The sequence below is a fragment of the Anopheles coustani genome, chromosome 2 (genome assembly GCF_943734705.1).
Source record: "Anopheles coustani chromosome 2, idAnoCousDA_361_x.2, whole genome shotgun sequence".
NCBI lineage: Eukaryota > Metazoa > Arthropoda > Insecta > Diptera > Culicidae > Anopheles > Anopheles coustani.
In genome coordinates, this window is record NC_071289.1 from 53,130,294 (window position 1) to 53,146,870 (window position 16,577).

Here is a 16,577-nt window from a genome sequence, read left to right on the forward strand (position 1 = left end):
CCTATGTCCTTGATGCTGCCCGAGTGTGTGATTGTGAAGACGAAAATACGTTTAGTTTTGGGGTGTCTAATGTTTGAATATAGTGGTAGGTTGTATTTATCCAATGTTTATATTTGATAATGTTAGCCATAGCCAACCAAATCTTGATGTTTTCAGCATTTTTTTGACCACACACGATCATCTGTTGTTACATTTTTTCCGGCGTCAAAATTATCGGAGTATATGTCGCTTTTAAAAAAATTCTAGAAGTTATTCACGGCAAAAAGAGTTATTTGACCATCGGTGTAACATTACCACATCCAGGATACTCGCGTCTACTGGATTTTCCGCGAGTACATAAGAGCACCAAAACACCAAAGCTATGAGCTGTTTCTGGTATTTGATACTATACCATTTCTAAAATATTCTCAACTATTTGGCCAGTTCCAGCGACCTTCCAGCTCAAAGAAATGAACAATTCAGACATTCTAACGTATTTCGTGTCGACTTCTGTTACACCTGGCGTTTCCACAGCACTGTCTATGGCTGTAACCAAGTTTTGTTATATTTCATCATCTTGATCCCCCAAAATAATAAATCATTTCGAAAAGCTAATTTTACTTTGCGAAAGTTATTGGTTATGCGAATATATGCGTGTTGCTCTGATTCGCTGTGTGGTGGTGATCAATGTAAAATGGTTAGTGTTAAGCGCGATTCCGTACAACGGAAGGGTTTTGCATCATTTCCAAGCTTAACTCGTAAGTGCCACTTTTTACATGTCCTTCGTTTTCCATTGAAGATCGACATACTCCTGGTATGTTGCATAGCATTCAGAAATACTATTGCACACGCGTAGTGATAGACATTCTGTTCTTGGGGTTTAGCTACATCGTTTAGTTCCGTTTTCTCATAAACTAAAAGCTAGAGAAAGACGTTACTTGAAAGAAGTAGCTTGTCTTGAAGAGATGTTTCGCTTGAAAGACCATTTGTTAAAATCCCAATTCAGGTGTGAGGTTACATGGGTGCATGTGGAGTAGAAAACTGTCTTACTACTGGCGAGGATGCAGAGCTAATCGTGTGAATATGATCGATATCAACCAATACCGTATGAAAAATGCAGTTGGTTGTTTGGGACATAAGGAACAGAAAGAGTTTTTCACTGCATTCAAGGAGAAAAGCACATTATATTCCGTAGCCCTAAAGCTGCGTAAACGATTTTGACATGAAATGCGAAAAGACACGTCGAATTGTTTCAAACGTCTTTTCCCTATAAGTAATCGCGCAGTAGACGACAGTACGGGGTTATGTTTTGACCGTTTTGTGTGTCCGAAGTGGTATAGAAACTCGTTCTCTAGTAACTGATCTACAGTACAATGTTAGTTCTTAATCTTCCTTTTGTTTTGTTTGGCATGTGATTTTGTTTAATATGTTTTGTGTTTCCATTTTTTTTTTTTGTTTAGGCTGTTCTGTGGGCTTTCCATCCGAAACCGCTCACGGTAGCTGGCCACACTGGTCCAATTCCGTATCCCGGCTCTACTGGCGGTTTCGTCTACGCCATGCTTCCCCCTCAATTTAGGCTTACCACGCGTCCTCTGTCCTTGGGAACAGCCTAAAAGGACTTTACGGGATGGGTCGTTCGGTGCCATTCGCATGACATGGCCAGCCCACCGGAGCCTGTCGCTAGTGTTGTGCTTAATGAATCTTTCGATGATATTCATTCATATGAATCTTCTGTAATGAGTGATTCGATTCACGAACCGAATGTTGAATGAAAAAATCTCCACGATTCATGAACCTCTACGATTCACGATTCTCCACGATTCACGATTCTCCACGATTCACGATTCTCCTCGATTCTTCGGCGTGGCGTGGATTATGCGACCAACAAAAAAAAAAAAAAAAAGGGGGCCCTTTACCCATTTTTGACTGATGACTTTTCCTCATTTGCTGTGTCTTGAGGATCAACTTTAGTGCCCTCTCATTTTCCTTCTGCTTGTTTTCACGCTCTGGCAAAGCCGGGTTGCATAAATCTTGGAGATTCGTGAATCGTGAATCTCTAACATGGAGATTCATATTCATTGATTCTTTTCAAAGATTCATGAAGATTCGTGAATCTGAATCTGATTCGCACAACACAACCTGTCGCTCGTCATTATATCCACTCCTCCATTGTCCCTCCTCTCATACGGGGCCAAAAATCCTCCTGAGCATCTTCCTCTCGAACACGGGAACAGAGGGTTTCAGATTTGGACAGAGTCCATGGCTAGTCTCGGAGGCGTGTGTGAGCACTGGTACTATGTATGTCCGGTATAGTCCCAGCTTCGACTGTCTTAACAGGTCTCGTGAGTGGAAGAGTTTTCGCAGACTGTAATATGACCGCGCGAATTTCATCATCAAGGTTGTTGTCGGTGCTGACCTTTGATCCAAGATAGGTGAACGGGTTTTGGACGACTTAAAAAGTGCGTTCGGACCAGTACGTCACTCCCGCTAGGGTTTCGGCGATTGCTGGCAGGCCCGCTGATGGTGCCACCATTATCTTGGTTTTTCCCTCGTTAATCTGCAGTGAGAGTTTATTCGCCGCTTGTTCGATCCTTTGGTATGCTTCAATATTATGCCAGCGCATGTCATGATCTGGATTGACTTATAGAAGATGGCCCCGAAGTTTCCACCTCCGAGTCTCGGATGGCCCTCTCTAACGCTAAGTTGAAGAGTATGCAGGCATGAATGAAGGTAGAATGCATTTAGCTTACCATGAATTTGTGAAGAGCGCCCATCACAGTGTTGTTCAACTCCCAAAATTTTCAAAATTATCGTGAACCTTATTTCATTTTTTGAAACATTATGGTTTTACAAAAAAAACTGCTTGCTTGATCTCAGGGTGAGCTGGTGTTTCCACCAGCAAGTGTATACATGTAACACCAACTTTACCCGCAAGCGCCATATCTTTTGTTTTTCATTGAAATTGCACAATATACTCGAAACATTCACACATCCCATCACATACAGTTCTGATAACATTCTTTCTCAGCTACATCTTTTCGCTACGGTGTCTCTAAACTAAATCCCATAGAAAGATGTTTTTTGCACCATCCGAGATGCCTTGAAGAGATGTTTCTTTTGTAATGTCGTTTGCAAAAATCGTTCAGAAGGTTAAAAAATAACAAACAATTGATTGAAATTGTATCTCGTAATCTTGAAACTTTTGAACCGATTGACAGATTTTCGCAAACAACATTTCAAATGAAAGGGGACTTCAATACAAACAACTTTGTTGAAGAAACCATCTTTCTATAACTTTTAGTTTATGCGAAACCGCTACGAAAAGTTAGAGCCTTTAGCATTCAGTAGAAAGCAAGGTGCGCCAGTGTGTGTCTGCCGTGCATGCGATCGCAATTGCACCTGCTATCACAGATGCACTATGGGGCAACTGGAAGAAAAACAGCCGAAATGACATTAAATGCGTATTTTGCTTGCTGCGAATACAGTTCGTTGATCGTACGTCAAGCAATTATGTTTAACATTTTAGACCGATTTATTTGTTTTGTAGTGCAGTTTAAAACAACATACTTATTTTCAAACGAATACCAAGTTTTAGTTCGGACTTTTATCCTAATACGGTTCCACTGTACCTGAGTGGAGTTTCCAACGTTTCTGTTCGCACGCTCGTTCGGCTCGCGCGGTGTCTCGCTCGCGTACGCCCGTTCAGGGGGCGAAAAAAAAACAGTGCGAGAGCGGAAGCAGTGCTCGTGCACCGTTTTTGCACCATAGCCGCGTTGTTTGCTTGTACCCGATGTGTGAATCTCGGGTTGCGCGCCTCTGAGTTTTTATTCTCTTGTGCACCGTTCGCATGACGCACTCCCCATCTCGGTTGCGCGGGCACGATGCCGTATTTTGTTCTTGCTTTCGCTCGTTGGATAGCCCTGGGCGCGTCACGCGTTACACTCCCCATCTCGGTTGTGCGGGCGCGATGCGCTATCTTGCATCCTACCTGCGATAACTAAGGCCCGGTAGAACCTGCCGGTTGTACGTGAATTCTGAATTTCCTGCAAACTTCCAAGAGTATTTGTGGGAATTAAAGTCAAGTATGTTGCCTACATTCTGGCGGATATCATTGGCATAGAAAAAAGGATTAACGAAAAGGATTAATGAAAAGGGAAATAGGAACTAAGTCAAATGAATTATAAGGTAACGCGAATGAACTATATTTGACAGATTAATAAACAGTAGCAAACTGGAGCTCAAAGTGTAAGGTTTAATTGCACAGCACGAAGACCATCCGAAAATTCACACATTTGGTCCTTCGAACCGGATTTTTCGTGTTGAGTGAAAGTTTTACTCAGTAATTGTTTTACGAACAATTATCTCGGTTTACGTCTACGACGTACGCAGTGTCTTACGGACAATTGTTTTCTTCGACGTTCACGACGTCAAGACCGCGAAGCAAGTGTTAGGAGAACATTCGACGAGTTCCTCGTCAATTGTGAACACTGATTTGCACAACGAGTGCAACGCAAAGGATTTGCACAACGAGTGCAACGCAAGGGATTTGCACAACGGGTGCAACGCAAACAACAGTGCAGTGAGAAAGAGTGCACACAATACGAAGTTAGTGAAAGTCGCCTACGCATCTCACCGCATCTCGATAGTGCTGCATCATCTAACCGCCATCACGTTTTGCGCGCCATCAAAGTCTGAGAGAGTTCGCGCGCATTTGATCTTCCAGCGCGTCACCGGTTAACCCTTGGGGGACAGCGAAAAAAGGCCACAGTGAAAACAAAAAAACTTTTAAGAGAAATGGAGAAAAAACTCAAAGCGGCTCAGCATAAAAAGAAGGTTGCGTTGGAGAATATCAAATCGCTTGAAAGATTTGTGACCACGTTCTCCAAGGATGAAGTGGGTCAGCTTCCAGGTGCATTGGAGAGGCTTCAGCAGCAAAAGGAGGATTTCTTCGCAGCGATGGCGAAATTAGAAGAACTCGATGATAGCAGTGAAGCGTTGGAATCGTGTATCAGCGATAGGATTGACATGGAGGAGCGTTGCCAACGTTTGAAGGCATTCTTGCGGACGAATCTTCCGAAGGAGACACCAGATTCTTCGATGCTGGCAAACTCAACAATGGCATTTGGACGGCCAACTGCAACCAATCTTCGGCTTCCAAAAATCGAATTGCCTACGTTCGACGGTGACTCTACAAAATGGCTCTCGTTTCGCGACCGTTTTGTATCGATGATCGATGATTCGGCAGAATTGTCATCGATTGCTAAACTGCAGTATCTACTGTCATCTTTAAAGGGCGACGCTGCATTACCCTTCGAGCACACACCGTTAACAAACGAAAACTACGCGGTCACTTCCCACTAGGCAAAAACTTGCATGCAAACTCCTAATTTGGTGTCACCTCGATTTCGCCCATACAAAATTTAGGAGAAGTTAGGAAAAGTCAGGAGTTTGAGCCACGGGCTTATGAGCGTGTGTAAGTGAGAACGTACAGCCCAGATCTATGCATGTGTTGGTGCGAACCATGGAATTTATGTATGTAGTAGTGATAAATGATTTCTTTCGGTTGAAGCCGCAAAAAAAAAAATGTCAGACACAAATAGCTAAAATTATGAAACATTTATTTAACACTCAAAACATATTGGAACACTTTTACACTTTTTTTCACAAATACTCACGTATAATACTCTTTTATAAGGATTCTTCTAGGATTGGCGACACCGATTGCGTCGGAACTTCCGACTCCGACTTTGCCACCTCGGATGTAGTTTCCCCGGTCGCTTTGTCGGCTTCCTGAGATGCTGCTTTCCTTACTTTTTACAGTTGAGTGTCTCCATCGAACTGAAGATGTTCTGGAATCACTAAAAGAAATTAAAGACCAGGAGAAACTAAAACAATTACCACGATTAGATTTGCGTTCGCGTGTGTTCAACTCACTTCTTGTTGTGATACTGATCCGGCTTCTCGAACTTGTCATTTGCTCACTGACTTTCTTTCCACGCACGGTTCCACTAACACAGACAATTTTTGAATCGCTGTGTCCAAACACGGGAAGTTACGTGTATACCACCCGGGTTGGATCCAATAGAACGTTGATTTATACAGATGAGCGGGACAGACGATGACAAGCTACACACTAAAAAGAGATGGCATACTCGACATCTTGTGTGCAAGCCCGAAATATGGGCCAAGAGGAATCGCGGGTGGGAAAACTTGTATGGTAACGGCTAAATTGACTAGTGGGTTGGAAGGCGCTGTTGAAAAGATACGACAATACACGTAGCCTTATTCGTGAGTATTGGCGGAAACTTCATTTTCTTCCGGTGGTAAAATCAGAGAGCGTCGAAGATCTAACTAATTTAGTGGATGAATTCACACGGCATTTGAATGGTTTGGCCAAGCTGAAAGAACCTGTGGAGGCATGGGATACTCCTTTGTCCAACATGCTGCTGATGAAGTTCGACAGCGAGACCATTCTTGCGTGGGAGAAGCATTCCGTCCACTTCGAGCGGGACAAATATCAGGAACTGATGAAATTTGTCGAAGATCGGATCCAGATCCTCAAATCCACTAAAAGCCTTACCATTGTAGAGGATTCGACGATTAAGGTGGCCGGCAACGCACGGCAAAATACCTCACGGAGAGCCATTACAAACACCGCAGCCATTCACAAATCCTCGGGGCAACCACGGTGTTTATTGGAGTGCGCTGAAAATCACTCGCTACGCATGTGTCCAATATTCAACGGCAAGGATGTGCAGCAGCGACGCGACATCGTGGCAAAGAAGCGCTGTTGCTGGAATTGCCTAAGCAATACGCATCTAGCGAAGGACTGCAAGTCGGATCGGTCCTGTCGCACGTGTGGGGAGCGTCATCATTCACTGCTACACATTTCTTCGACGATATCGATGGGAGTGAACTCGGAAGACGAAACGGTGTTCCTTGAGACGGCGGTGCTACATCTCGTCGATGACTACGGAACAAGGCACGAGGCGAGAGCGCTTCTCGATTCCGGATCGATGTCGAACTTCATCTCGGAAGCGTTCGCTCGGAAATTAATGGCCTCTCGGTCTAAGGTCAACGTTTCCATCTCTGGCATCGGTATGGCGTCGCAGTTGGTGAACGGGTCGATTGTGGCAACCGTCCAGTCGAAGATACAACCGTTCGCGACTCAAATGGAATTCCTGATCCTGAATAACCCATCGGCGGACATCCCAACGACTCCCACTGATGTGTCTTCCTGGAGGATGCCGGTAGATGCAGTTTTGGCGGATCCATCGTTCTACATCCCAGGCAGAATTGACATCGTCATCGGGGGAGATGCGTTCTGGGAGATTCATTCCGGAAGGAAACGGTCGCTTGGCAAGGGACGTCCGTGGCTGGTCGAGACTCCCTTCGGTTGGGTCGTCGCGGGTAACACTGCCCAAGCTGCAAAGGAGGCTCCACGAATTTGCCATGTGGCTACGTCAGACACCCCACTGGAAGCGATCCTGAACCGGTTCTGGGAATGCGAAACCCTTCCCAACGAAGCAACGTTTTCGGCCGAGGAGGACCTCTGCGAGAAACATTACGTTTCTACGACGACTCGGGACGCTGCGGGAAGGTATGTGGTTAGTTTACCGTTTAACTCGATTGCCAATACAATTTTAGGAGCTTCCAAGGAGATCGCCGATCGCCGGTGGGCGGGAATGGAACGTCGGCTGAATTCCAACCCGCAAATGAAAGAGGCATACATCAAGTTTATGAAGGACTACGAGCGTTTGGGGCACATGAAGAAACTTAGCGAACCCGTTGATGATTCAGTTCCGCATTATCTGCCGCATCATGCAGTAGTAAAGGAGACCAGTACGACCACTAAGGTTAGGGTTGTCTTTGATGCATCCTGCAAGACAACTTCCGGGTTTTCACTAAACGACACTTTGCTCATCGGTCCGGTAGTACAGCAAGATCTGCTTTCGATTGTCATGCGTTTTCGGGCTCATGCGATAGCAATTACTGCAGACGTGGAGAAAATGTATCGTCAATTCCTTCATCACGCCCAAGACAAGAATTTTCTTCGCATTCGGTACAGAGAAAATTCCGCAGAACCCATAAGCACCTACGAACTACAAACGGTTACCTACGGCACGGCATCGGCACCATTCTTAGCTACACGAACTCTGAAGCAGATTGCAAACGATCATGGGGAGCAATATCCACGCGCAGTTATCCCTGTACTGTACGATTTCTACGTGGATGACCTACTAACCGGTGCTGACGATCAAACAGATGCAATCGAAATAGTGAGCCAAGTTACAGAAATGCTGCAGTCAGCTGGTTTATCGCTAAAAAAGTGGGCATCGAACATACCTGAAGTGCTCTCTCGCATTCCACCAGAAGACGTAGCGATCTTACCAACATACGAATTACGAGACGCGCAATGTGTATCCACTCTCGGGCTTGTATGGGAGCCAGCCCTCGACTTGCTTCGGTTCCGGATCGATCTTCCATCTACAGCACCAATATGGACACGAAGGATAACAATGTCTTACATTGCAAAGATATTTGATCCACTCGGATTGTTGGGACCAGCCATAACAGTAGCCAAGCTATTCATGCAACAGCTTTGGTTGCTAAAGCAAGACGGGAAAGCTTGGGACTGGGACGTTGAGCTGCCATCACAGGTCCAAAAGGAATGGCACAAGTTTTACTCTACATTACATCTTCTTCGGGAAGTACGCATCCCGCGTTACATATCAAGCCGGGAACCCACGAGCATACAACTACACATCTTTGCAGATGCATCCCAAGCTGCATTTGGGGCATGCTGCTACCTTCGAACTGTAAATCGAGACGGGATTTCTGTTCAACTCGTGGCAGCCAAATCCAAAATCGTTCCATTAGATAACCCGCATTCTATCGCTAGATTGGAACTATGTGCGGCTCGACTGGCAACACACTTATACCGGAAGGTCAGCCAATCCTTAAACATTACTATACAATCCACGGTATGCTGGACCGATTCCATGACCGTGATACATTGGTTGAATTCCTCACCTCGACGTTGGAAACCATATGTGGCAAATAGGGTGGCTCTCATACAGAAGGAGTCCAGCATTACGTGCTGGAAGCATGTACCGGGCACAGATAATCCTGCAGATGACATCTCGCGTGGTCTTCATGCAGATAAGCTATTGGAATGCGATCGGTGGTTCCATGGCCCGCACTGGTTGTCCTGCAACGAAGAAAGCTGGCCTGTGCACAACCTATCTACAGAGGAGGGAGATTGTGTATCGGAGGAAAGAGCAGTGACGCCACGTGTGGTTGCCGTATCAACGACGGCAGATTTCAGCAACAAACTCTTTGCATCATTCTCGGCATACCATCGCCTTCGCAGATCTATGGCGTTTTGTCTGCGTTTTATTCATTGCCTGACAGGACGCGGAGCATTCAGAACCACGGAAGACGGAAATGCAACGGAACAGCTGTCACTGGTTGAGAGAGTGCCACCATTGACACGGGACGAACTACTCCAGGCTGAAATCCATTTGTGCCGGTTGTCGCAGGAGGACAGCTTTGCAGAGGAACTGCACACCGCAAAGCATGGCAAGGAAATTCCGAAAACGTCGAAGCTGAGGTGGCTATCGCCCTTTATTGACTCAAAGGGATTACTGCGAGTTGGTGGTCGGCTTCACAATGCGCAGATTCAGGACGCGACCAAACACCCGATTCTGCTCTCCAGTAATCATTCGTTGGCCAAGTTATTGACAGTCGCGTATCACTTGAAATTATTACACGCCGGACCTCAGCTATTATTAGCCACACTGCGTCAAAGATTCTGGATAATTGGCGGTCGCAGTCTCGCTAAGTCTGTTTACCATCATTGCCAACAATGTTTCAAGGCGAAGCCCACATTGGTGAAACAAAGCATCGCGGACCTCCCAATTTCACGGGTAACACCTACGAGACCGTTTGCTGTCAGTGGAATTGACTACTGCGGACCAGTCTTACTAAAGTCAACGATTCGGAACCGCAGCCCGACGAAGGCGTACATAGCTATATTCGTGTGTTTCGCGACCAGGGCGGTACACATTGAATTAGTGTGTGATCTCACGACGACGTCCTTTCTGGCAGCACTTCGGCGTTTTGTTGCAACAAGGGGGAATATTTCTGAACTGCACTCCGATAATGCAACGACATTCAAGGGCGCCGCGCATGAGCTTCATCGCCTCTATAAGATGCTCAAATGCATTCAACAAGAGCGGGACGAGATTTTCAACTGGTGTGCAAATAACGAAATCAAGTGGAAATTCATTCCACCACGTGCTCCGCATTTTGGCGGTCTTTGGGAGGCAGCGGTACGTTCAGTAAAACAACACATTGTTCGCACCGTAGGAAGTACGAGCTTAACTCATGAGGGAATGGTAACTCTGTTAGCCCAAGTCGGACAATGTTTAAATTCACGACCACTAGTGCCATTGTCTAACGAACCCACAGACACAGAGCCACTAACACCAGGACATTTTCTAGTAGGTTCCAATATGTGTGCATTACCACAAATTGATAGATCGCAGGAACCATCAAATAGGTTGAAGGAATTTGAGCTAGTACAGAAACATTTACAAGCCATCTGGGCGCGCTGGTATCCGGAATACCTTCAACAATTACAAGCGCGTGCTAAAAACTGTTCAAATAACCCTGTAGAGCTAGAAAAGGGACAACTCGTCTTGATCAAAGAAGATAACGTACCTCCAACTATGTGGCCCATGGGGCGAATAACAGCAGTGCATCCAGGGAAGGATAGCATAGTTAGAGTTGCTACAATTCGAACTGCATCAGGGAAGGAAATTGTACGAGCAGCAGCGAGACTCGCTCTCATTCCCAATCCCCAAGTGTAAAACCCATAGGCGTAGGATAAAAAAAAACACTCACGCAACAGTTAAAAAAGGGATACCCTTTTTTGGTGGCCGGAATGTGGGAATTAAAGTCAAGTATGTTGCCTACATTCTGGCGGATATCATTGGCATAGAAAAAAGGATTAACGAAAAGGATTAATGAAAAGGGAAATAGGAACTAAGTCAAATGAATTATAAGGTAACGCGAATGAACTATATTTGACAGATTAATAAACAGTAGCAAACTGGAGCTCAAAGTGTAAGTGTTGACGATTCGCGATTCGGAGTTCGTACAAATGACGACACAGTAAACTTTTCTAAGCACCGATAATACGGGAGCTAAAAATTAGGTCTGCTTGCCGCAAGTGTCGGTTCGCGAATGACATAATTTGTTTATTTATTGATTATCTTCTTCTCGGAAGTACCAGCGCCATCTGCTGGATTGTTTTTATCGGTCGATCGTCAGCATCGATCGCGCTCGATCGAACGTCAATAATTTTATCAACAAAAACATCAATAAAATTATTGACATTCCCACCCGTGCGTTGCCTGCGACGTACTCTTTTCTCGTTCGATCTGTAGCACCCGGCCGTTCCAGTTGGCGCATAGTTTTAATAAAACCAAGAACAGGCTCAAGAACACTACGAGCTGCGGGATGTCGGTCGCTTGTGGCTGTCGACACACTCGCAGTAGTGGCGACCGATGAACTGCTGCTAACCGTCGATTCAGTTACGGAACCCGAAGGGTCGCTGCTTATGGGAGGCGGAGGTGGCGGTGTCATCGTTGGTGGCTTTGGTGGTGGTCCAGACGGTCGGGCGGTCGAATACGGTGACTGAGGCACGGAGGCTGACAAAGACGGTTCGCACGTCGTACCGGGACGGTTAGCGGGAACGTTCAACTCCGTTTGCATGACCGATGATGACGTTGGGCATCGCGTACTCTTATGTTGGCGGACACTGATCCTAGTCGATGTTGTGGACATCGTTGGTATCGTTGTCGGTGTGCCGCTGCCCGACAGCGCGGGTCGGTTCGCAACCGGTGCGATTATGGTGGTGCTGGTGGTGGATTTGGTATTCGACGACAACGACGACAACGTCGATGGTTTGCTTCTGGGGGCACCTTTTCCGCCTCCGCTATTCTCTAGCCCACTGTTATAGTTCGACAAACCATTGGTGGTATCCTGGAGCTGTGGTAGCTGTGGTGAAAGGGAGCTTTTCGAAGCCTTATTGAACCGCGACTTGACTTCCGCACGGGTACACAGGTAGACGCTATGAGGATGTAGCGACGTCGGGGTTCCCTGGGTACCATAGATGACCCATCCAAGGCGCGTCTTGGCTGCTATTGGTTGCCCTGGCAAACCTTCGATCGTCTTGAGCGTCGTCATTAGCTGTGCGTTGTCGATTCCGATCAGTATCCGGGGCGTTGCTCTCGTGTAGCTTCTAGCGTCTGCTGCACCGAGGTAGTCGTAGGCTGCCGTTAGTTCCTTCATAGCTAAGGTTTGTTGCCGTAGCGCCAGATCCGTGACGGTATGAACGTTCCGCATCAAATACGTTTTCTCAGCGTTTTCGGCGGCCGATATCTTCAATGAGACTGTGCGAGATTTGGGCTCCTCGCGGGTAAGCTCCCCTGTCCAGCTTAAGCTAATGGGGTTTGGGTAGCCCTTAAGGCCTAGCTCTGCTAGCAGATCCTGGTCCATTAGTGTAACTGCAGAACCGTCGTCCAGCAGTGCGTATGTAGTGATGGACTTCCCCGCTCCATACACGGTCACCGGCACGTACTTGAGTAGCGTCTTACTGCATGCTACTGCGTGAGAAAGACTGGAGACTGCGCGTGAATTGGGTTGTCGGTCTGGACGCGCATGGTTGTGTAGAAGCTTGTGGTGGTAAGCGGAGCAGCCCGCTTCTCCGCATGGCCGTGTTACGTGGCAGCGGCCATTATGCTTCCACAAACATGTTCGACATAGGCGCCAACGACGAAGCCAGTTCCACCTTTCATCGACTGTGGCGGCGAGAAACGTTGGGCAGTCAGGACCTGCGAGACAGTCGTCCCTATTGCAGACTAAACAGCCTGGTCGGTCATCATCATCCGTCGCCTCATGGTGGCTGTCTACTCGTCGGACCTCGGCACGTTTGGGAGTGTCTTGAGCGGGTGGTGTCACGAGAATCGCCGCGTCCGTGATGGCGTTCATCCATGTCCCAAAACTCTCCAGCGACACTGTTGATGACATGGTGCGCCTGTGCAGGCCCCAGTCCAATCGTAGATTTGGGGGAAGGCGTTCGACGAGCTCTTGTATAAGGGCCGAGTTCACAAGCTGTTCGTGCAGTCCACTGTTTCTTACTGTGGCGCACAGCTCTTCTACTGCCACACCGTAGTCGATGATCGACTGCAAGCGCTCCATTTTCGGTGACGGTGTCTCCCTGATCTGCTGCAAGATGTTGTTAATCAGCACCTCGGGTCGACCGAACAGCTTCTCCAGCGTGTCCATCACCTCAATCAGGTTACGAGGTTGATGAAGTCGACATTGCACGGCTCTAAGTGCTCGTCCCGTCAAGCACTCCTGCAGCCTCATCACATTCTCGTCGTCGGTGAAACCGCACATCCGAGTCGACGTGTCGAAGCGGCTTTTAAAGCTGCACCACTCGTCCGGGTTACCGGAGAACGTTGGTAGCTTTCCGGATACTACGTTGCGGGCAGCAAGCTGGCTTTTTGACAGCTCGGGCTCGTTCGCGCTCGCCTCGTTTTTCCAGTAACTGGGCATCGTGGAGCTTGCTGCCAGTTTGCTCGCGTACGTAAGTGGCTTCCCGCGTTGCGCAGTAATTATCCGACTAAAATTCGCCTCGAGCTGCTCCTGTCCACGCGCACGTTCCTTCCACTGTTCCTCGAGCGGCTCGCAGTCGCTGGTGTGTTCTTTCTCCTGCCGCTCCTTCAGCTGCCGCCGCAGAGAATTTATTTTCCGGGTGATCTCCCCGGAAGACAGCTCTTCTTTTGCCGCTCCGGCGATTCCGCCATCGCACTGCTTGCACCGCCACTCTTCCGTCACTGTGGCCTCAGTTAGTCCCACACACTCGAAGTGGAACCACTTCTTGCAGCCATCGCACTGTGCCGCGCGTTCATGCAGCAGGGCAAAGCACCAGCCGCACATATCCTCGATGGTGGTCGACTCCATTTCCATCTTCTTTCAATATTCCCTGGCTTCAGCAGCAAAGCGTGGGATACACTTCCCGAAAAGTGATAAAACCCGGATTCAGCGGCGAATGCGGGCGCGATTTCACTTTTCTTACGATCGTGACACAATAAACTCCACGAAGTTTTTTGGCAACTAATTTTTAGTGTTGACGATTCGCGATTCGGAGTTCGTACAAATGACGACACAGTAAACTTTTCTAAGCACCGATAATACGGGAGCTAAAAATTAGGTCTGCTTGCCGCAAGTGTCGGTTCGCGAATGACATAATTTGTTTATTTATTGATTATCTTCTTCTCGGAAGTACCAGCGCCATCTGCTGGATTGTTTTTATCGGTCGATCGTCAGCATCGATCGCGCTCGATCGAACGTCAATAATTTTATCAACAAAAACATCAATAAAATTATTGACAGTAAGGTTTAATTGCACAGCACGAAGACCATCCGAAAATTCACACAGTATTTTTTGTGCTATGTTTTCAGACCATACGTTTTTGTGCCAGTGTGGCTTCTTGGTATTATTATAATTGTTTGTTAAATAAGTCATGCGGTTTGGCCAGGATTTGCTTACTTCAAACAGCCAGGTTACATGGGTTCATGTACATATAGTCAAAAATCTGTTTTACAATTGACGGATATTAGTTTAAATAGTTTAAATGTCGTTAACCCTTTCTCGGTAGTTTCGAACCAACCGATCGTTGTTTTGATATGTGCATGGTTAAACTGTCGACGATACACAGCCTCTAACGTGAAAATGATCGACATTAACCAATACTGTATAGAAAATACAGTTGTTCGATAGTCCTAAAATTCTGGACAAATCTTGTAAATCTCATCTTTACTTTATTTCATGCATTTTTTTTAAGGGGACGGACCACTAAATGGACTACTTTTTTTATGTGATCGTTCTCGAAGGCGACCTCTTTGACCCTTTGTCCTCATCCCGCATGTGCACCAATAAGGTAGGGCTAGGATGGGAGGGTTTCGGAAGGACAATAATCTCTTTTTACGGACGTTGTGGCACGCGACGATCATCTGAAGGGGGAAAGCGAATGTCGCCGAGAGGCTTCTAGACAACTTTTGGTTCAACAGACCAAAGTTATCCTGCTAACTAAATGGACTATTTTTCAACCGAAGTCATTGTTGAAGGTCCAAGACTTTAGTCATTCGATAGTTGGCTTCTAATACTACTGTTCGATTACGTTATTACGAAAAACTGTACTTTAAAAGTTAAAATTTCCTGTTTCATTCACATGCATCAGTAGGTGGAATCGCATACGGATTTGTTTATTTAACCATGGTTTAATCTGCCGTCTAGCGTTCATTTTGGATGAACCGCGTTCATTTGTCATTCATTTGTGTCAAATTAAACCATGGTTTAAAACTAAACAAACCATTGGCTGGTATCGCGAACGGTTTCGATTTCGATCGACTGCATGAACCTGTCGAAAAGTGTTCATTTTTTGTTCATTTGCTTCATCGGAATGACAAAGACCTATCGCGATCGAAACGTAGAAGCAAACGATCTATAAATTTTCAAGCAGTCAACAGTTGACTCGATTTCGATCGAGAATTCCTATCGCATACGCCTTTTCTCGATCGAAATGATTTAGACAGGTCGAGAGCTATCGAGAGCGGTCGCATAAGCATTTTCAAACATGTTTCCTTTAAATAAACAGATTCAACGAAGGCGTATTAAAGTGATTTTTGATGTTTTTATAAATTGGGTTCAATTATTCGGATTCATAAAAATTATTGGTACCCCATGTGATCCGAAATATACTAAGAAAATTGAGCTGGGTGCGACGATGGCTAATACCCCATGACCGATCCCAGCTGCGTGGTGCACAACAAATTCGTAAAAAAATATTGGTACCCCATACTCTTCAAACACACATCAACAAATTCTTCTTTACAGTGTTTGTCACTTACGCTATCTCCGACAAATGCAAAGGATTAATTTCCTTCCGTAATTTGCTACGATGTTTCGCCAGGTCGATTGCATCCGCTTCAACATCGTTTATAAAAAACGTCGAAGAAATCATGATTAATTTCAATTTCAATCAACTTTTGACTCACTTAATTACACAAAACACAGCAGCGTTGCGTGATACCACAAACATAAACAACATCGATCTGACTGCTCGCTTGCTGCTCGACTTTACGAACGCCCATAGTTCATCGATCGAAACAGAAATCCCGTTGCCGATAGCTATTTCGAGCAGATTTAGATTTCGTTCGACTAATTCTTTTGATCGAAATCGTCTCGATCGATTCGTTCGCGATACCAGCCATTGTCACGCACCCTAGGGTTCTGCGGGTAAAAATTTCGAGCAGTATAATAAACCATCGTTTCTGGCATCGCATACGCTCTGACTTCAGCGTTGACAATGGTTTATTATATGATGTGTCTGGGGTAGTTGTTTAATAAACAAATCTTCTGCGTAAGATATTCTATTGCAAAATATCCTTAGGAAAGTCGATATTTTTGTGAAACTAGGCACAAGAATATACATTTTTAAAATTGAAGTGGATGAAAAAGC

General features: G+C 46.0%; 1 protein-coding gene across 1 annotated transcript; it reads left to right on the forward strand.

The window, feature by feature from the left end:
- Window positions 1–6,419: 6,419 nt before the first annotated feature.
- LOC131264620 (uncharacterized) lies at window positions 6,420–11,686 on the forward strand. The gene is made up of 4 exons (XM_058266892.1): window positions 6,420–8,690; window positions 8,882–8,963; window positions 9,394–9,696; window positions 11,541–11,686. The coding sequence occupies exons 1-4, from the start codon at window positions 6,420–6,422 to the stop codon at window positions 11,684–11,686; spliced, it is 2,802 nt and encodes a 933-aa protein (XP_058122875.1).
- The last annotated feature ends 4,891 nt before the right edge of the window (window positions 11,687–16,577 follow it).

What these genes read in the sequence shown, in the direction of transcription:
- LOC131264620 (XM_058266892.1), top strand. Translation starts at nt 6,420, where the DNA reads ATGCTGCTGATGAAGTTCGACAGCGAGACCATTCTTGCGTGGGAGAAG. An exon ending in CATTACATCTTCTTCGGGAA is followed by an intron (nt 8,691 to 8,881) that starts GTACGCATCCCG and finishes TTCTATCGCTAG; the next exon opens with ATTGGAACTATGTGCGGCTC. An exon ending in ACATTACTATACAATCCACG is followed by an intron (nt 8,964 to 9,393) that starts GTATGCTGGACC and finishes ATTGCCTGACAG; the next exon opens with GACGCGGAGCATTCAGAACC.